The sequence below is a fragment of the Dipodomys merriami genome, unplaced genomic scaffold (genome assembly GCF_024711535.1).
Source record: "Dipodomys merriami isolate MVZ:Mamm:240054 unplaced genomic scaffold, mDipMer1.0.p SCAF_28, whole genome shotgun sequence".
In the NCBI taxonomy this organism is placed as follows: domain Eukaryota; kingdom Metazoa; phylum Chordata; class Mammalia; order Rodentia; family Heteromyidae; genus Dipodomys; species Dipodomys merriami.
The window spans coordinates 3,519,452-3,538,895 of NW_027204270.1; the positions used below are offsets into that span (position 1 = coordinate 3,519,452).

The 19,444-nt window shown below is 58.2% G+C and overlaps 1 protein-coding gene across 5 annotated transcripts in view; it reads right to left on the bottom strand.

Moving 5' to 3' along the window:
• Positions 1–389: 389 nt before the first annotated feature.
• Positions 390–19,444, bottom strand: part of Chd5 (chromodomain helicase DNA binding protein 5) — a 54,477-nt gene continuing 35,422 nt past the window's right edge. For 4 of the 5 annotated variants that reach the window (XM_070037189.1, XM_070037190.1, XM_070037191.1 and 1 more), the window contains exons 16-41: positions 18,573–18,710; positions 18,360–18,481; positions 17,507–17,680; positions 17,080–17,221; positions 16,259–16,390; positions 14,957–15,074; positions 13,772–13,896; positions 12,191–12,422; positions 11,728–11,838; positions 11,350–11,522; positions 10,693–10,867; positions 10,261–10,353; positions 10,058–10,146; positions 9,800–9,933; positions 9,378–9,522; positions 8,943–9,102; positions 8,385–8,464; positions 8,067–8,199; positions 4,714–4,803; positions 4,081–4,218; positions 3,757–3,865; positions 3,193–3,325; positions 2,683–2,878; positions 1,769–1,932; positions 1,371–1,424; positions 390–666 (exon numbers count right to left, since the gene is read on the bottom strand). In XM_070037189.1, coding sequence (XP_069893290.1) covers positions 481–666; positions 1,371–1,424; positions 1,769–1,932; positions 2,683–2,878; positions 3,193–3,325; positions 3,757–3,865; positions 4,081–4,218; positions 4,714–4,803; positions 8,067–8,199; positions 8,385–8,464; positions 8,943–9,102; positions 9,378–9,522; positions 9,800–9,933; positions 10,058–10,146; positions 10,261–10,353; positions 10,693–10,867; positions 11,350–11,522; positions 11,728–11,838; positions 12,191–12,422; positions 13,772–13,896; positions 14,957–15,074; positions 16,259–16,390; positions 17,080–17,221; positions 17,507–17,680; positions 18,360–18,481; positions 18,573–18,710 — 3,546 coding nt within the window. In that variant the 3' untranslated portion in view covers positions 390–480. Of the gene's footprint in view, positions 667–1,370; positions 1,425–1,532; positions 1,648–1,768; positions 1,933–2,682; positions 2,879–3,192; positions 3,326–3,756; positions 3,866–4,080; positions 4,219–4,713; positions 4,804–8,066; positions 8,200–8,384; positions 8,465–8,942; positions 9,103–9,377; positions 9,523–9,799; positions 9,934–10,057; positions 10,147–10,260; positions 10,354–10,692; positions 10,868–11,349; positions 11,523–11,727; positions 11,839–12,190; positions 12,423–13,771; positions 13,897–14,956; positions 15,075–16,258; positions 16,391–17,079; positions 17,222–17,506; positions 17,681–18,359; positions 18,482–18,572; positions 18,711–19,444 lie in introns of all 5 variants that reach the window. The other variant, XM_070037193.1, reaches the window with a different exon arrangement.

Sequence of the window (19,444 nt, forward strand, 5' to 3'; positions counted from 1 at the left end):
GACCTGGCTGGCTCCCTCACCCTCCACCCAAACTTGGGCAGGGATGAGGTGGCCAGGCATGAGATGGGCCTCAGACTTCCCGGTATTCCTGCAGGAACTAAGGCTGCCCAGACTCAAGGATTAGCCAGCATTTGCCATCAGACAGGGCAGCTGCTCCCAGACCTGACCCAAGGGGCACTGAGGCGGGGGGGGGGGGGGGGAGGAGACCTCAAGCAGGCAGGAGCCCAGATCAGGGCAGTTAGACTTCCAAGTGTGGATGGGGCGGGGCACACCGAGGGCTCCCAGGGACCAGATGCTGTGTTTGTCCCAGCTGCGCAGAATCACAGGGCTTCAGGAAGCTTCTCTTGGGGCCTGGAGCCCCGTGACTGAGAGAGTGCTGCAGGTCAGAATCCCCCTACATCATCCAATTTTTATCAAGACAAATGTGTTCAAGTCTTTGATAGGAAAGTGCAAAAGATGTACAAATAAATGAAATCTCTTCTAAGGAGTCGTCTGGGGCCACGGGGCAGGTGAGGGCGTGGACTGGGGCGAGCTGGCGCTCCTGGGCTTCCTCCCCGGGACCGGTTCCCTCCGTCGCTTCCTTCTCCGTCCCAAGGTGGCGCTGGCTCCTACAAAGGCAGCAGCTTCTCTCCCGCGAGGGTCGGGCAGGCAGCCCGGCAAGTGCGGCTGCGGGGGACAGAGGGTCACACAGCTGGCGTCTGCGTGTCACACAGCTTGGAGTGACCGTGGGCAACGTGACCAGAGAGGACCCGGGGCCAAGACCTCCCCACCACCAGCCACAAGGCCAGGCATGGGGGCACCTTCACGGTGGGAGAGCTCCCCAGAATCCAGGGGAGGCGGCCAACCAGGACGCACCCAGTGCTCTACCCTAGGCTGTCCCTCCCACAGGGACAGACGGACTCGGGAGGAAGCCGGTCACCCTGGCGATGATGGTCATGAGCTTCCCCCGCCTGGACAGCAACACCCCCAAACCCTCAGCCACCCCAGGTCCTGGGCAACTCCCTGAGGTGAGCAGAGCTGGGGGTACCGGACAGAGTTCGGGGCTGGGAACAGCCATCTCTGACTTGAGGCTGAGCACACCCATACACACACACACGCACACACACGCACGCACACACGCACACACACGCATGCACACACATTCACATGCGTGTGTGCGGGCACGTACAAGTCCACTGGCCCCTTCCTATCCTGTTCCCATCTCCCAGTGGGCAGCCATCCTGGCCCCAAAGTGGCCAGGGCCCCCAAGGGGGGCTGGGATAGAAGGGCTCCCGGCCAGCAGTGGCCTCTGGGGACCCTAGGGCTTGGGGAGACGGCAGCTCTAGCCAGGCGGGGTGACAGGAGCGTACAGCAGCCCTCAGTGGCCTCACCTCGGCTGGAAATGAGCGCTGCGACGGGGGGAGGTCTTGAGGATGGCTAGATATCTGCCAAGGAGAGAGAAGAGCGCGAAGGCTTGCGGGGCGTCCACGGCGGCGGGCAGGCGGGCCGGCAGGGCTCCGCAGTGCATGCTGCCCGAGCGCAAGGGCACCTACCAGTCACATAGGGCCCCAGGGGCATCTGGTTGTAGTTGACAATCCCTCCCGGTCCAGGGCCCCGCAAGTTGGGCCCAAAGCTGTTGTTGTACATCTGGGAGGAGCCGAAAGCGCCCTGGAGGCAAGGATCAGCTTTACTGGCACAGTGCTGTCTCAACTCCCACCCCGCCCCAGCGCCAGGAGTGCCCAGAAGGCACAGGGGGACTCTGCTAGGACACGCTCAGGCCGAACCTGACCTGCTGAATGGTGGGGTCACCGGCACGGTTGGTCAGGCGGCTAAGGATACTACGCTCAGACATCTGCAGGCGAGCGGCCACCGGGGGGATCCGAGACAGCATGGAAGGCAGCCGTGTCACGTCCGCCTTCATGTCACTCAGCAGCTCCTCCAGCTGGTTCAAGACTGCAGGGTGAGTGGAGAGTGGAGGAATGGAGTCCTACCTGGTTGTGGTGCATGCAGGGAGCAGGCGGGCTGGTGCTATTTACAAGGGTGTGTTATGGCACATCCGCAGCAGCAGACACCAGGGGGCGCTCTTTACCAGGCCCTCAAAGCCGGCAAAGCAGCGCTCTGCCAACTGAGAGACAGGCTTCCAAAGAACTCTGAGCTCCTTCTGGCAGAGAAAAGAGCCAGACACCACACCGAGCAGTGCTTTCCCTCCTAAAGGCCTCCTGGAGGCCCATCCCTGGGTCAGGCATCCACTCACTGGGCGGAGACCATCATGGTCCATTGACTCCCAGGTACCAGTGAGGCCTTTTAGCCATTGGCTCCCCATTTCAGGCGGCCTCCAACCAGCCTGGGGGCTCCAAGGACAGAAGGCATCTTGGGGACTACGGAGAGAGCCGGAACAAGGGTTAAAGAAGAATCTTGGGCAAATTACTTCACACCCGAGTTTCAATCTCCTCATCCTCAGTGGGGCCACTACGATGAGTTTATGGGCATTCGTGTGCCATAAACTGCAGCCTTTACGAAGCCCAGGGCCTGCCCTCAGTTTCCCAGCAGGTGAGACGATCCATTGTATAACTGACTGTCCCAGCCTGGCCCAGGGGAGTCTGCTCTCCGGGCTGGCATTCTGTGGCCGTGGGCCAGGAAGCCTTCCTGAGCGGGAAGAAGGCGGGAGCCTTTCCCGGGACACGGCATGAGGAGCTTGCTCACCCTTGTGCAGGACGGCGTTGGCAGGCTTGTTCCCAGCCAGGGACTCCTTGGACAGGTGCTGGTGACTCTCAGCAAGGCACTCCACCTCAGCCAGGCGGGCATTGAGGGCCATGGCAGGGTGGTTGGGGTCCTGGGTCATGTTGAGGTACGCAGCCCTCCGCAGTTGCTCCTCAATGACCAGCGCCTGCTCCAGCAGCTGAGGGATGGCTGGGTGTTGGCCTGGCCCCTCCTCCTGGCCACTGCCCCCCCTCTGCCAGCACCCCCTCCCTCCACGAAGGAGGGCCCCACCCCACCGCTCTCCACACCGCCCAAGCGGAGTGCCCTTGAGAACCATGCCACGCGGTTCCCGTGTGACTCTGGGATGTGCCTGGTCTAGACGCGGGCCCCTTGCCTTGTCAGTTGACAGACTGAATGAACGAATGAATCCCCAGGTCTACTCGGGAAGGAGCTTGCTCTGTCCCTCGCTGAGCCCCCAGTCCCTCCCCACACCCGCCTCAGCCCAGGGCTGACCTTGAACCTGCGGGCGAGGAACTTGTTCTTCATCTCCAAGTAGTTTCCCTTATGGACCTCGGACTTGAAGGGCTCATTGAGGATCATGTACCTCGGATCATTCTGGATGTCCTGCCAGCGGGCATAGCCGTGCCTGGGGGCGCATTGTTAAGGGTAAAACTGGCCTGGCAGCAGGGCAGGGGAGGGCGCGGCCTGGAGCGTGGCCCACTCCTGTGCACACCGGGGGAGGAACCTCAGCTCCAAGACCCGCGGCTCTGCCCACGGCCGTGGTGGCCGCCTCGGCCAGCCAGGTGCCAGCTACGCCACACCCGGCCACACTCAGAACCTAGCCAAGACCCGCCCGAGGGGTGGGACTCAAAGGGGATCGGGAAGGGGGCCACATTGGATGGGCGAAGGGCCAAAGCCAGTGACTGTGCACGAGGAGGGAATTCCAGACACAGACGCTCAGAGAGGGCCTGTGACAACCGAGGCAGCGTGGAGTGACCCCATGCGCGCCAGGCAGAACTGGGAGGGTCCCGGGAACTCCCCGAGACCAGCGCCCGGCAGCCTGGTCACCAAGGATACGTCACGATGCCCGCCAGCAGCCAATAGTCATGGCGCCGGTGCCAGATGTCGTAGATTTTTCCCGAGGACACGGCAGCCCGCTCCTCGTTCTGCCATAGTGTGTGCAGCTCTGGGAAGACAGCCGAGTACGCAGGTAAGGGGCGCCATGCCCGGCGACGCGACGTAGACCGGGGAGAACCCCTTGCCTCCACCACCACCCACCAGCCCAGCCCCAGATCTGTTCTATTGCCAACCATTTACACACCAGTATAAAATAGCCATCTGCCTACACTGCTGGGAGCCATAAGCAGGAAGTCTGGGGTAGTCCACTGCCCCCCCCAGCACCTGTGAAGCCTCCGTCTGCGATATTGAACATGAATTTGAACTTCCCACTCTTATCTTCCTTCTTCCCCTCCTCATCCTCCTCTCTGTCACCATTTTGCTGTGTTTCCGAGGTCTCCTTCTCCTCGGCCTTGGGGTCATCTGCGGGGGGGACAGACCAAACTCTCTGCATCCAGAAAGCCCTGCCCAGAGCCTATTCCCGCCAAGCGCTGGGGACCCCTAGGCCAGCAGGACTCGTCTCTGTCCTCAAGGTTTTGGGGCCCCGCCAGCATCCCCTCCCCTATCACTGCCACCCTCTGGTGCATCAAAATGGCCCTTGTCAGAACAGGCAGAGCTCATGTTCACGGGTGACAGAGCCGCCCAAAGCACCTGACCTGAAGATTGCTATTCAAGAACATTCTAGAGAAGGCTGAGCCCAAATGTTCCAGAGCACTCTCTATGGCATGCTCCTCCCCCCCTCTAGGCGGCGGGGCCGCAGGAGGGGTTAGGACAGGGGGCGACTGAGCCCCGCGGGGGAGCGACCCAGGCCTCTGAACACCAGCTCCAGCCCAGGCCTGGGGACAGTGCCCAGGAGGCTGGCCAGGGCCAGGGGAGCACCCCCAAGGGCACAGGCAGAGCACAGGGACACACCCCCACCTGGCCTGAAATCACTGCCATCCCCTCTGCTGTGGCTCAGGCTCAGCTCCAGCTTGTCCAGAACTTTCTCCTTCTCAGAAGGCGCGTCGTCTGTAAGACACGGAAGGCTCGTGGGTGGAGGCCCAGGTGGAGCAGGACCCCCAGCCAGCCAGCCATCCATCCATCCAGCCATCCATCCATCCATCCAGCCATCCATCCATCCAGCCAGCCAGCCAGCCAGCCAGCCAGCCAGCCAGCCAGTCATCCAGCCATCCATCCAGCCAGCCAGCCATCCATCCATCCATCCAGCCAGCCAGCCAGCCAGCCAGCCAGCCAGCCATCCAGCCAGCCAGCCAGCCAGCCATCCAGCCAGCCAGCCAGCCAGCCAGCCATCCATCCATCCAGCCAGCCATCCATCCATCCATCCAGCCATCCATCCATCCAGCCAGCCATCCATCCATCCATCCAGCCAGCCAGCCAGCCAGGCCCCTCGGATGTGCAGGAGCACCCCAGCGCACTCCTCCTCCCCACCAGGCCCCTTGCACCGACACCAGAGGCCTGAGAAAGTGTCCAGCAGCAGGGCAGCCGTGTTCACCCCACAACTCCCCTCACACCCCCAGGAATGTGGGCAAGATGCATAACTACCACTGGACCTCAGCCTCCTGAGTAGAGGGAATCTTGAATGAAGCAATGATAAACAAGAAAGCAAACATGAAACAGGTAAGACTGAGAAGACCTAAAGAAGAGCTGAATATGTATACACGAGCCAGGCACTGGTGCTTTACACTATAATCCTAGCTACTCAGGCGACTGAGATCTGAAGGATCATGGTTTTCAAAGTCTCAGGCTAGCTTTGAGCCATGATCCTGCTTAGGATAGTTTTGAACCAGCAGAAAGCCAGGCTGGAGGCTCATGGCACCCGCCATGAGCAGGAAGGGCAAGCAAGACTGAGAGGCCTTAAAAAAAGAAAAAGAAAAAAATCAGAAATAAGTACTTAAGAAAGTTAAAACAAAGTCCTATAATCCTAACTACTCAGGAGGCTGAGATCTGAGGATTATGGTTTGAAGCTAGCCCAGGCAGGAAAGTCCATAAAACTCATCTCCAACTAACTACCCAAAACCTAGAAGTGGAGCTGTGTGGCTCAAAGTGTTAGAGCTCTATCTTGAGCAGAAAAGCTCAGGGACAGCTCCTGAGTTCAAGCCCCATAACCTACCAACAACAACAAAGAAAAAAATGTTTTAAGTTAAACCAAGTTGAAACTAAAATGTTGGGCCAAGGCTAAGAATGTGGCTTAGTGGTAGAGTGCTTGCCTAAAACTATCTGCAATCCTATTATTTGGGGAAATGGAGGGTTAAAATTTAAGACTACAGAACAGAATTAACCATAAACTTTCCAAAAGAGTTGGGAGGAAGGGGTTATAAGGAATATTCAATCAATTCCAAGAGATGGCAGAAAATAAGAAAAAAAAAGAGACAAGGAAGTGGCGCTGTGGTTCAAGCGGTAGAGTGCTAGCCTTGAGTTGAAGAGCACAGGGACAGCGCCCAGGCCCCACAACCGATGCAAAAAAAAAAAAAAAAAAAATTTAAACAGACAAGTGTAGTATAAAGAGAGATTCATACAAACATTTGGATGTATATAAGCTTTGTGCTAGCTACATTAAAATTTTGGGGGGATATGAGTCCACTTGTGACACCAGCATTTTAATAAGGACTCCCAGTTCGATCTCTGAAAGTGGGCTTCTCTATATCTCGCTGATCAAATTCCTGTGTAACATATAATAAATGTAAAGAGATTAAACTTCCTAGCTAGAAGACAGGGACTCCACGATTAGATTTAAAGCAAGTCCCATTGTTTACAGGAGATACCTAAAACACAATTACGCAGAGAAATAAAAGTACAGAAAAAAACATTTTCCAGGCCTATACCAGCTAAAGAATATGTAAAAAGTCCATGAAGCTGGAGGCCAGTGGCTCACGCCTATAATCCTAGATATTCAGGATTTTTTTAGTGCCCAGCTGGAGTTCTTTTTCTGAATGATAATGTTCTAGAGGAAGTAGAGCTCAAGTGGTTAGAACACTAGCCTTGAGCAAAAGAGTTCAAAGACTGTGCCTAGGCCCTGAGTTCAACTCCTAATACCACCACACACACACACACACACACACACACACACACACACACACACACACACACACACACACACACACACAAAACATTATGCAAAAAAAGCCTGGGTATTGGTGGTGCACATCTGTAATCCTAGGTACTCAAGATGATGATATCTGAGGATAGTGATTCTAAGCCAGTCTGGACAAGATAGTCCATGAGATGCTTATCTCCAATTAACTACTAAAATAAACCAGCAGCTGTAGCTCCAGGTGATAACGAGCTAGCCTTGAGCAAGAAATGTTCAAGCCCTAGGACTGGCACCAAAAAAAAGTGCTATAATTATCCAACAGTGTATCTGCACAGCTCTGTGAATGAACCGATTGCATGTTTTAGGAAGTCCACTGCCAATATACTATGTGTAATATACCATAGTACATTTATTTATATATTATTTAAGTGGTGTACTCCTCTAATCCCAGCACTTAGAAGGCTGAAGCAAGAGGGTTATGAGTTTGAGCCTGAGTTACATGCTAAGGCTCTGTATCTAAATAAATAAGGGAGTGGGCAAGAGAGGGAGGGAAGAAGGGAGGAAGGGAAAGAGGACTAGAGAGCGGTATACCAAATACAGGTAAATAGATGGATAGACAAAAGTAAGATCCATAGAAATCAGGCAAAATTAATATCAAAGCAAAATGTATCAAGAAGAATGTTAGTCATTACAGGATAATTAGAGGTTCACTTCACCAGAAAAATAAACACCTGAATACATGTGCAACCAGTCACACAATATGACAGTGAGCAATGTCTGGCTTTACAAGAACGACATGAACCTATAACCACAAGGGAAGATATTAGCATAAAGTCTCTTTTAAAAAGTGATCAAACTAAATACTAGCAAGGTGGGGGGGAACACACCTTAGTATGTCTAAAGCTTGTGTTTTGGGCCTTACACCCAGCAATTAGGAGCTGACACCCTTCCCCGCAGGCATGCGCAGTGCTTACAGAAAATCTGACCATCTCAAGTCAGAAAGCAGATTTCAACATAATCGAGAGGATTCCCACTTTCAGACCAGAGTGCAATTGAGTTAGAATCGATCATTAAAGCATAGCACAGGACCAGAATCTCTGTGTGACCAGGGCCATTAAATTCCCCCTGTGGAGATCTGAGTCCCTGCTCAGACACAGCCCCTATCTACCCCCCAGCCAGGAAGGAACTCCCGCTGGCCCGCTCTTCTCCAGGATACAGAGGCAGAGGCGTGGGAACTTACCTTTCAGCAGCTGCTCCGGGGAGGGCTGTGCCTTCTCTGCCTCCTCCGGCCGCTCCTCTCGGCCTCGGTCCTTGCCGTCAGAGCTCTCATGCTTGTCTTCCGCCTCTGCTCTGTCCAGGGCTGCGGGCAGGGCCTAAGGAAGGGCAGGGCAGGTGGGAGGCTTGGCACGAACGCAAGGCCGGCCCCTTCCCAGACCCAGAGCCCCAGACCGCAAGTCGGAGGGTCTGGGTTCTACCTGACTGTGCAAAGGTCTGTGAAGACCCCCAACTGGACCCCCACCGCACCCCACAGCGGTCAAGCCTCTTATGGCCTCCATACCTGGGGGTCCAGGGCCTTCTCTGGCTTCTGCAGCCCTTGCTCCTTCTCATCCAGGTAGCCCAACTGGGCTTCCATTTTGTCTGAAAGATTAGGGGAAAGAGGCAAGACAGGTGGGTGCAGGCATGGAATGGGGTACCCAACAAAGAGAGAGGGGGCCTGGTGCTCAGGAAGCTCTCTAGGGGCTAGGCACCTCTGGGAGAGGTGAGAGGGATTTCTGGGTACAGCTGGCCAGACCCCTCTATGAAACACGCACAACAGCGAATGTGTGGGGGTAGAAGGCAGAGAGGATGCCGAGCTGTGGGGAGGACAGTGGGGGCCAGCGGCTCCCCCGAGGGATACGGGGAGGAGGGGGCAGAGGAGGCACCACCATGCCCCAGGCCTTTACCAGAGTGAACATAACCCCACGGCTGCTGTTAGGCAGAAAACCCCGGGGAAGACATCTCCGCAGCAGGGTCCTGGGGCGGCCTGCATCTTGTGGTGTGTGCAGGGACTTGGGGACACCACATCTGGCGACCGCCACCCCCCATTCACCACCCACCCATCCACCCGGCCCCAGACCTGGCAGACCCAGCGGGGCGGGCGGGAGGTGGGCAGGGCTGGCGGGCACCGGCGTGTTGGGGTCCGAGATGACCTCCCCAGGCAGCTTCTTGCTCTCCGGCCCCTCGGGAATCAGGTCTGGGGTGCTGTACTTCCCATTGACGTGCTCGAACTCCTGAACCTGCCGTAGTGGGAGAGGAACAGAGTGCGTGTGCTCAGGCCCAGGGGACTGAGCGTGTCCTTCACTCGGGGCTGGGCTTCTCTGCCTCAGGCCAAGGCAGATGCCACCTCCCCGACACCTCCCACCATCCTGTCCCAGAAAAGCTTCCGGGCCAGTCCCTGGACATGGCTCGGGCCCTGGGCAGCCGGACACCTGCCCTCTCACAGCTGGTCCTGGGGGCCGTGCCAGGGCCCCCAGGACCCTGCAGGAAAGCCGGTCCAGGCTTACTCACCCACCTTCTTCCTAACCAGTGACATGACCCCGATGCGGGTGAGCACGTGCTGTCTGGACAGGCCCTCCCGGGGCACGCCGTCTGCAAAGGTCTCGGCGCCATCCGCCCCCGGCTCACACAGGTGCCGCATGAAGAGGGACACGTAGGCTCTAGAGGGGCGGACCAGGGCTCAGGAGTAGGGGACTGGCAGGAACCCCCTGGCCCGCTGCTGGCCCAGGCACAGAAGTGGCCTCCCTGGTGGGGGGGGGGGAGCCCTCGCCCTGGACAGCCCAGCTCCTCCCAGCTGGTTTGGGCAATGGCAGCTGGCCCGCCCTGTCCAGCACCCCAAACCCAACACCAGAAGACTGCCAACTCCCCAGAGGCCATCCACGAGTGCCCCTGTCACCAGGAGAAGGGGGCGTGCACCCTGGACGCCGGGCCTCTCACCGAAATTCTTTCTCACTCTTCCCACGGAGGTCGCGCACCAGCCACTGGGAGTTGAAGGCGTCCTGGGGGGGCATGCCCCAGCGCATGATGGCGTTCAGAAAGGCCTTCCGCTGGCGGGCGTTGAAGCCCAGCACCTGGCCAGGGCACAAAGCCTTGTGTGTCCAGGCCTGGGACCCTACGCGCGCTCCCAGCCCCCCGGCTCCATGCCCCAGGGGTGGCTGGCAGGAAGGGGCTGGAGAGGTGGGGCAGGGGTCCCACCTCGATGTTGCCACCCACTCGAGCCAGCAGAGGTGGCAGGGGCTTGTCTCGGTCGCTCTTCAGCTGCCTTCTGGATTGTCGCCGCCCGCCTGGAGGACAGCCCATGGCAAACTCTCAGGGGAGGGTCCCCCCGCCCCCCAGCTCAGCCCAGGACAGCCAGAGCCCGCAGGGTGCTGGCCCAGGCTTCCGGCACTGACACTCACTCTGCCCTTCCGGCCTCTCCTCGAAGTCCTCATCCTCGTCCTCAGAGCCGATGGAATATTCGGACTGGTTATCCGAAAGCTCGTCCTGCCACTCTGCAGGGGTGCGGGGTGGGTGATGTGTGCAGAACCCCAGCCTGGCACACCCAGGGCCAGGCGGAGCCCCTGCACTGCCCATCCTGCCCGGTCCTTACCCCCGACAGTGGCCACCAAGTACCGCCCGTGAGCTCACTTCATGACCCCACCTACCCACCCAGTCCCCATTTTAGAGCGAGAAAGTGGTGTGGCAGCTGGGCCCACATCCCCCTTGTCCTCCGCTGTCTCCCAGGCTTCCATTCTCTCCCCCCCCCCCCCGCACCAGCCCCAGCTGCCACCTCACACCACCCCAGCCCCGCCAGCCACAGGCCGGGCGGAGTCGGGGCCCGTGCCACGCACCCTGGTCCTCCTGCGAGGCGTCGTTGTAGTTGACCTGCTTGCGGATGCGCTTGCCCTTGCCCAGGTTGCGCGCCAGGTCCTCCTGCTGCTGCTCGTAGTGGTGCCGCAGCAGCTTCTCCCAGTAGTCGGGGTCCACGTTCTCCTCCTGCTTGATCACCTCCCGCTCCACCTCCTCCTGCAGGTGCAGGGCTGGGGCTAGCAGGCACCGCCCCGCCCTTCACCAAGCCCTTGCCCCCTGGGGAGCAGCCTGCCTCCTGCAGGAAGCCCCCCTTCTGATCGCCCCCAACCGGGAGGGTCTTCCCCTCCCTGCCCCTGCTTCAGTCATCCACTCTCACATCCATTCATTCGCTCACCACGAGCCTTTCTGGCCTTGCAGGCACTGGGACACAGACTGACAAAGCCCAGCCCTCCCCTCAGGGACTTGTTTCAAGAGGGAAGTTAGCCGGCATCCAGGGTGTGCCAGGAGGTGGGGAGGAGTTGGGGAGATGGAGAGGCCACCACGGGCCCCAGATGCAGGGGGGAACCTCAGATGTGCTGTGGGCTATGGAGAGCAGTGTCCAGAGTGTTCAGAGCAGGGAGTGGTCTGCCAGGCCAGGAGGCGGGGTCACAGCCCGGGGAGTGTCAGGGGAGAGCAGGACGCGGCTGGGGGGTTCTTACCACGCCGTCTTCCTCCCGAACCACATACTGCGCCACCTTGAAGGAGCTCAAGTACTCGTTCATGTTCTGCAGCTCCGTGTCTTCCGTGGCATCTTGGTTCCGGTCCAGCAGCTTGGAGATGGCCGCATCGTCATAGTGGATCACGCTGCTGTCCTCCACGTCCTTGTTGTCACCTGAGGGCAGCACGGTGTGGTGTGGGGACACCGGGGAGCCCAGGTCCAACCTCTAGCCCAGAAGCCAACCCCCCATCTCCTGTCCCTCCTCTGACCAGATCACACACACCGCAGCCTCTCAGGACACTACAGGAGAGGCCATGAGGACAGCTACCGTGGGGGGGAGAAGGGGGGCAGCCCAGGGGCCGGGCTCGGTGGGGCCTACCTGGTGGGGTGCTCCCGTGCTTTTTCTTTGCGCTGGCAGCCAGAGCGCCGCCCTTGGAGGACTGCACGTCAGGGATGGGTGTGACAGGCCTCTGGCCCTGGGACATCATGCCTGGAGCGCGGCAGGAGCACAGAGCAACCACTGGGTCGGCAGCAAGTCCTGGTGTGTGTGTGTGTGTGTGTGTGTGTGTGTGTGTGTGTGTGTGTGTGTGTGTGTGTGTGTGTGTGTGTGTGTGTGTGTGTGTGTGTGTGTGTGTGTGTCTGTGTGTCTGTGTGTCTGTGTGTCTGTGTGTGTGTGTGTGTGTCTGTGTCTGTGTCTGTGTCTGTGTCTGTGTGTCTGTGTGTGTGTGTCTATGTCTGTGTGTGTGTGTGTGTCTGTGTCTGTGTGTCTGTGTGTGTCTGTGTGTCTCAAGCAGGCCCCCCGCCCCCAAACACCCACCAACTCCCAAGCAGGACAAGCCTACCCTCCACGTCATCCTTGAAGAGCTCCTCCGTGCCGAATTTGAGAATGTCGTCCAGCTCCTGCTTGGTCATGGAGCCCGACTTGGAGCCCAGGCCCGGCCGCACCACCAGGTGTGTGAGCATCATCTTGCGCTTGGCCACCTGCGTGATGCGCTCCTCCACAGAGGCCCGCGTCACAAAGCGGTAGATCATCACCTTCTTGTTCTGCCCAATGCGGTGGGCACGGCTGAAGGCCTGGGAAAGATGATGGTTTAGCATCCAAGCCTCACCTGAGGGTCCGGGGCTGGGCACTGCAGGACTGGCACTAGAGCCTGGGACCACACGAGGGGCTGACTGTGACAGTGAGGTGTGTCAGTATTCACACTACCTTGCCCGCTCCCCGCCCACCCCACCCAGCCTGTCTAGAGGCCTTGCAGCCAGGCTGAGTAGAAGTGTTACCTGCGCAGAGGAAACTTTAAATGACTATAAAGCCAGGCACCAGTGGCTTACTCCTGTCACGCTAGCTACTCAGGAGGCTAAAATCTGAGGATTATGGTTCAAAGCCAGCCCATGCAGGAATGTTTGGGAGACTCATCTCCAATTAACCATCCAAAAGCCAAAATTGGAGCTGTAGCTCAAAGTGGTAGAGCACTTGAAGACAAAAGCTCAGGGACAAAGCCCAGGCCCAGAGTTCAAGCCCCAGGATGGACACCAAAAAAAAAAGCTATGACATGGGCTGGGAAGGTGGCTCAGTGGTAGAGTGCTTGCATTGCATGCATGAGACCCTGGGTTCCATTCCTCAGCACCACATAAGCAAAAAGAAAAAAGCCGGAAGTGGTGCTGTGGCTCAAGTGGTAGAGCGCTAGCCTTGAGCTGAAGAGCTGAGGGACAGCGCCCAGGCCCAGAGTTCAGGCCCCACGACCGGACCCCCCCCCCAAAAAAAGCCATGACTGTGGGATGCAGGAGTACATGCAAGGGACAGAGTAGCCTACAGGCCAGTGTGAGTGCGGTCACATGATGGTGGTCAGGGTGCCCCTCTGGGACTAGAAGACACAGGGGCCCCTGGGAAAGGCAGTGTGGCCTAGAAACTGCCCCCAAAGGACGTGTCAGACTCAGCACTATGCATCGGATCGCCCACATAATGTGGCCCTCCTGGTGTACCTGTGTGTGTAGGTGACATGACTTTGTGTGCACTCAGTGTGCCTGTGTCCCTACCCCAGGTGCCTAGGCCTCACCGTCCACCCGCCCACCCCGGCAGGCCCCACTCTGCTCCTCATCCCCTCTCCAAAAGTGCCGATGGATCCTGCCCACTTCTGTGCCCAACCCCAAGGGAGATGGGAACAGGGCTGGCAAAACAGACCCCTGTGCCTCAGACGGCTGCCCTGCCCTCGCTGGGCCCATTTCTCCCTCGGTGCCGTGGGCAGCTGGAGGGACAGGACAGAGCCCTGCTCGCCTCCCGCCCCACTCACCACCCACAGTGCCACATGGGGCCAGGACTCCACAGCAGAGAGAGAGAGAGAGAGGCCCAGAGAGACAGGGAGGGGCGGGGCATGGACAGGAATGGGTGCAGAACGGGGTGCTGACGGTGGGCAGGACGCACAGACCTGGATGTCGTTGTGGGGGTTCCAGTCCGAGTCATAGATGATGACCGTATCCGCTGTGGCCAGGTTGATGCCCAGCCCACCTGCGCGGGTTGAAAGCAGGAAGCAGAACTGCTGGGCTCCAGGGGCTGAAAAGAGCAGCAGGTGGGGGTGGGTTAGCCGGGCACACCTGGGCAGGGGGCAGGTGGAGGGTAGATGGGAGGGCAGGAGGGGCAGGAACTGTGGCAACAGATTGCTGGCAGAGGAACAGGACAAGGCCCTTCAACCCCATCCAAGACGGCAGCCACACCGACAGTCAGGAGGGCCTGGGAACCGCACCTGGGTCCATGAAGCCACCCTCCCCCACCACTCTGCCATGGGGCTCAGAGCCAAGGAGGGAACCAAAGCCGGGGCCAGAAGAAAGCCCATTTCCTAGCGTCTGTTTTCCTTACTTTTCCTTTCTGTCTCCTTTCTTTCTTGTATACTGGAATTCATACTCACTCAGAGCCTTGAGCTTGGTAGGCAGGCGTGAGCTAGCCTTCTATCACTTGAGCCATACCCTTTTAGTTTGTTTAGTTTGTTAGTTTGTTTAGTTTGCCTTCCACGCTGACACAGGCCAGCGTCCGTCCATGCTTTTCCTACCTCCACCTCCCGAGTAGCTGTGCTTATAGGCATATATCACTACCTCCAGCCCTAGAAAGCTGATTTTGCAAACAGCCAGCAAATACAGTGGCCATAATCCCACCCATGCTGTCATCTGCCTTTCTCCTTATCCATTCCTAACTGCTCAGAGCAGGCAACATCTACTGACCCCACGAGAACCCCAGCAGACCTGGAAGGTTCCAAAGATGAATGTTTGTGTCCCATAAACGAAGTGGCTCATGCCTGTAATCCCAGCTACTCATGAGACTGAGATCTGAGGAACATGTTTCAAAGCCACCCCAGGCAGAAAAGTCTATTGAGCCTCATCTCAAATTAACCACCAAAAAGCCACAAGTAGAGCTAGGGTTCAAGTGGTAGAGTGACAGCCTGGAGAGAAAAGCTTAGGGACAGCCACCAGACCCTGAGTTTAAGCCCCAGGACCAGCACAATAAAAAGAGAAAAAAAACCCCTCAAGGGACACTGGTGACCCCAGGACAGGTCCGCTTCCCAGCACTGTTTGTGGAGCCACTGGTGGGATTTCTGACGCAGCCTTGGCGGGGTGGGTACCGTTGAATCTGTCGATGGCCTCCTGCCGCAGACCACCCGTGATGCCGCCATCGATGCGCTCATACTTGTAGCCCTCATACTCCAGGAAGTCTTCCAGAAGATCCAACATCTTGGTCATCTGAAGAGGAGAAAGAGTTTACGAGCTGCTTTGGCATCAAGCACCACACAGGCCAGGGCCCCACAGGGCGGGGGGGGGGGGGGGCGACCAGCTCACTAAGTGGGGAGACGCACGGGAGCCATGTAGCCTGAGGCAGGACTGGAGAAGAATACAGCCTCACCCCGCCATCTTGCCATGTGAAAGCCACACCACCTCCAACAGCCTTGGATGTGAGCCTGACCCTTCTGGAAGACCCGCCCCTAACTGCTGGGAAGGCAGACATCTCCTCTGTGACACCTTCCCTGATGTGGATCCCCAGGAGAAAAGGGGGAAAGGACCTTCCAGGCTCCCCCGGCCCCATTTCCTTCCTGCCTTGAGGTACTTCAGCCGGATAGAAAACCATCAGCACGGCCCACTGCCCAGCCAGGACCCCATAGCCACTGTCTATCCAGGAACATACAGCCCACTGTTCACCCAGGATCACAGCTCGCTGCCCAGCCAGGCACTGTCAGGAGCCACAGGGCTCAGCAGCTGGTTTCACTTGACTTTGTGCACAGAGGAGCTGAATCTCAAACTCTGGGGTTAGGGCCTGGCTCCGTCCAACCCTTGGGGAAGTCCTTTCAGCCCAGAACCCCACAGAGCCGTCACTCTGGCTCCCCGCAGAGCCAGCCACAGAGCCAGGCAGCGTGAGCCCCTGCCTCCCCTCTAGGCTGAAGGAGGAGACTAGTATGTGTCCTCGAGCCTGACACACTCCAGGTACACATGGCGGCAGAGAGGAAATAAGCAACCTCTGCAGGTGGCTGGCCTTGCCATGACCAAGCAGACCGCCACAGTGGAACCCCAAGACCAAGCAGAGGCGCTCCCGAGAGGCCCTCCCAGAACAACCCCAGAGCCCCGTCTTAATGAGAGGCCAGGCTGCAGGGGTGTGGGGCAGTGCGGGGGAGCAGGGCTATCACACCGGCCTGGACACAGAGGCCAGGGGGCAGGTGGGGAGATGCTGGCCTTCATAGCAGGTGGGCCCTGGGCACGTTGACCCTGGCCTTTGGCTTGAACTTGATCGAGTCATGTGAGGGCCCAGGGGACTGACTCCCACCACAACCCACGTGGCAGGAAGGGCATGGCAGGCAGACACAGGTAGGGCTGTACCCTCGGCCATTGGGGCAGGGTGTTGATGTGGGAGGCGAGCTAGGCTCTGGGAGGCTCACCTGGGAGAAGATCAGCACCCGGTGCCCTTCGTCCCGCAGCTTCTTGAGCATCTTCTGCAGGAGCATGAGCTTCCCCGAAGACTTGACCAGAGAGCTGCCATCGTAGGAGCCATTGGGCAGGACGGGGGCCTCCTGCGGACACAGCAGAAGCAGGGCCTCAGTGGCTCCCTTTTCTGATGCCACCCAAAAGAGGCTGCATGCAGGGACAAGGGCTACGCAGGATGACAGCATGGGAGGGGCGGTGCCAGCACAGGCTCTGGCTCCGGCTCCAGCCTCGTGTTTCCAGGCAGTGCACACGCCAGCCTGCCCGGCCTCGCTCCCTGGCTGGCATCTAGGACCTGAGATGTCAACAAATGGTCTTCCCAGCAGGAATCAGCTTGGCCACTGTGGTCATGGAGGGTGACTGGAGCCAGGCCAACCCTCCACCCAAGCCAGGCAGGACAAATCAGGAGCCAAGACACAGAATGCCTCTGCCCCTCCTCCTGAGAGGGCCTGGGGCTGCCTGGGGACGCGTCACTGGTGCGGCCACCCAGCGACTGCACACTGGGGGAGCAGTGAAGGAGAACGGACAAGACCCTCAGCTCCTCCTTCCTGGCTCACAGCCCTGCGTGCAGCACCTCCCCTCCGCCTCGCCTCACACTCAGGAGAGGGTGACAGGGCTCCCACGGCTGATCCCCAGAGCCCAGGAGACTAGGAAACTTCTGGAAGGATGGAGACCCACACCGCCTCGTATGTGAGAGCCTAAGCCCCTGGCCGCACATGTGGAAGTCCTCACAGTGGACACGAGGAACACACCACCACAAAGGCCACAGGGAACCTACCACGGCAGCCACGGGGAACAGATAGGGGTGGTTGCAGCACTTCTTGAGGTCCATCATGATGTTGAGCAGCGACACCTGGTTCCCGCCCCCCTTGGAGTTCAGCGCCTCGAAGTTCCGCGTGAGGATGAACTTGTAGTACTTCCTGCGGCGGGGAGACGACGGGGCAGTCGGCTGTGCCTGGGTGGCCGCCTCCAAGCGGGCTCTGCCCTTCAGGCACCACGTAGAGAACCCGGGAGCCAGAGAGGCAAAGCCCTGGGGCCGGAGTCAGGCAGCCTCGCACTCAGGTCACTATGATCTGAGTTGAGGCCTTAAGGGAAGGGTAGGGAAAGGGGGCCCCAAAGATGCCCCCTAACCCCCAGGATGTGATCAGGAAAGATGGGGGTTAGCAGACAAGCCCGGCAGCGGGGCGGGCTGTTCCTCCACTCACTTCTGCATCTGGCTCAGCTCTACGCGGACGATCAGCTCCGTCTTGGCCGGCATGTTCTTGAACACGTCGGCCTTGAGCCGCCGCAGCATGTGTGGCCCCAGCAGGTCATGCAGCTTCTTGATCTGGTCTTCCTTGGAGATGTCGGCAAACTCCTCCAGGAAGCCCTCCAGATTGCTGCAAGAGAGAGCTGGGATAAGAGCTAGGAGCAGCAGACCCAAGCAGGCCACAGCCTTCTGTAGAAGGACTCAGGATTAGGGTTGGGGAAGGTCCGGCCAGCACAGGCCAGCAGCTGGTGGCCAGGGAACCCTGGCACTGCCCTGGGTAGCCTGCATCACCCTGTACCTTACAGCCCTCTCTACCCTCCTCAAGCCATCCTTGCATGATGAGCCCACATTTCAGACAAGGAAACTGAGGCTGATGGGTGTCCAAGTGTAGACAAGCCACCACCTGCCCTTGAGTCAACATCCTGATGCTAAAATTAACAATCTTCACTCTGGATACCCCAACTCTTAGCAAAGCATAGGGATAAGTGAAAATGAGGAGGCTGAAGAAATGGGGTGCACCTTCACCCCAGCCTCTCATCACTCACTCAGGTGAATCACCTGGGTCTCTGATGGAAAAGGACTGAGCCGCAAGTACATGGGGAGGGGGGTCTAGGGGGAGCAGAAAAAGGAGAAACTAAGGTACTCGCAGCAGCTGAGATTTCCCAGGACTCGGCAGGTGTCGGTGCCCCCCCCGCACCCGAGCCCATCTGCTCATGCTCCCACCTGATGAGAGCCAAGGCCCAGCGGCCTGACCACTCTCAGAGCCACACTGGGCCCCTGGCCCTTCCTGCCAGACTGGGGAGACGTACTTGAACCTCTCTGGAGTCAGGAAGTTGAGGAGATGGAAGAGTTCCTCCAGGTTGTTCTGAAGCGGAGTCCCCGTGAGGAGCAGCTTGTAATCAATCTTGTAGCTGTTCAAGACCCTGAAGAACTTCAGGGAGGAAAGGGGCCTGTGAAGGGGCAAGGGTGGCACGGAGGGCCCCACCCAGGACGGGCCTGAGCCCCATGGACACGGCACCTACTTTAGATTGGTTATTCTTGAGTCGGTGGGCCTCGTCCACCACCAGGCAGGCCCACTCAATGGAGCCCAGGATGGCCTGGTCGATGGTGATGAGCTCGTAGGAGGTGAGCAGGACGTGGAATTTGATCTGTACTTCTTTCTGGAGGGAGAGACCAGCACTGAGGAGGAGGCAACCAAGGGCAGGTGGACCAGGGATAACAAATGTGGTTGACAAGAAGGAGTGGTCAGGCATAGTAGCTCACTCCTGTAGTCCCAGCTACTCAGATTAAGAGAATCACAGCTCAAGGCTAGCCCAGGCAGATTAGTGAGATCCTAGCCTAACAAAAGACCAGGCATGGTAGTTAACATCTGTTATCCTACCTATGCACAAGAATCATGGTCAAAGCAAGCCCTGGCAAAAAAGCTCAAGACCCTATCTAAAAAAATTGCTAAAGCAAGCCGGGCACCAGTGGCTCACGCCTGAAATCCTAGCCTCTCAGGAGGCTGAGATCTGAGGATCGAGGTTCAAAGCCAGCCCAGGCAGGAAAGTCTGTGAGACTCTTATCTCCAATAAACCACCAGAAAACCAGAAGTGGCACTGTGGCTCAAGTAGTAGAGCACTAGCCTTGCGCTGAAAAGCTCAGGGACAGCGCCCAGGCCCAGAGTTCACGCCCTATGACCGACAAAAAAAAATAATTGCTAAAGCAGTTAGGCACTGCTGGCTCATGCCTATAATCCTAGCTACTGAGATCAGAGATGGCACAAGCCCAGAAGAAAATGCCCACAAGGTTCCATCTCCAGGAACAGCTCAAGTGGTAGAGCGCCAGCCATGAGCACAAAAGCTGAGCAAGTGTGAGGCCCTGAGTTCAAGCCATAGTATCAGCACACATGCAC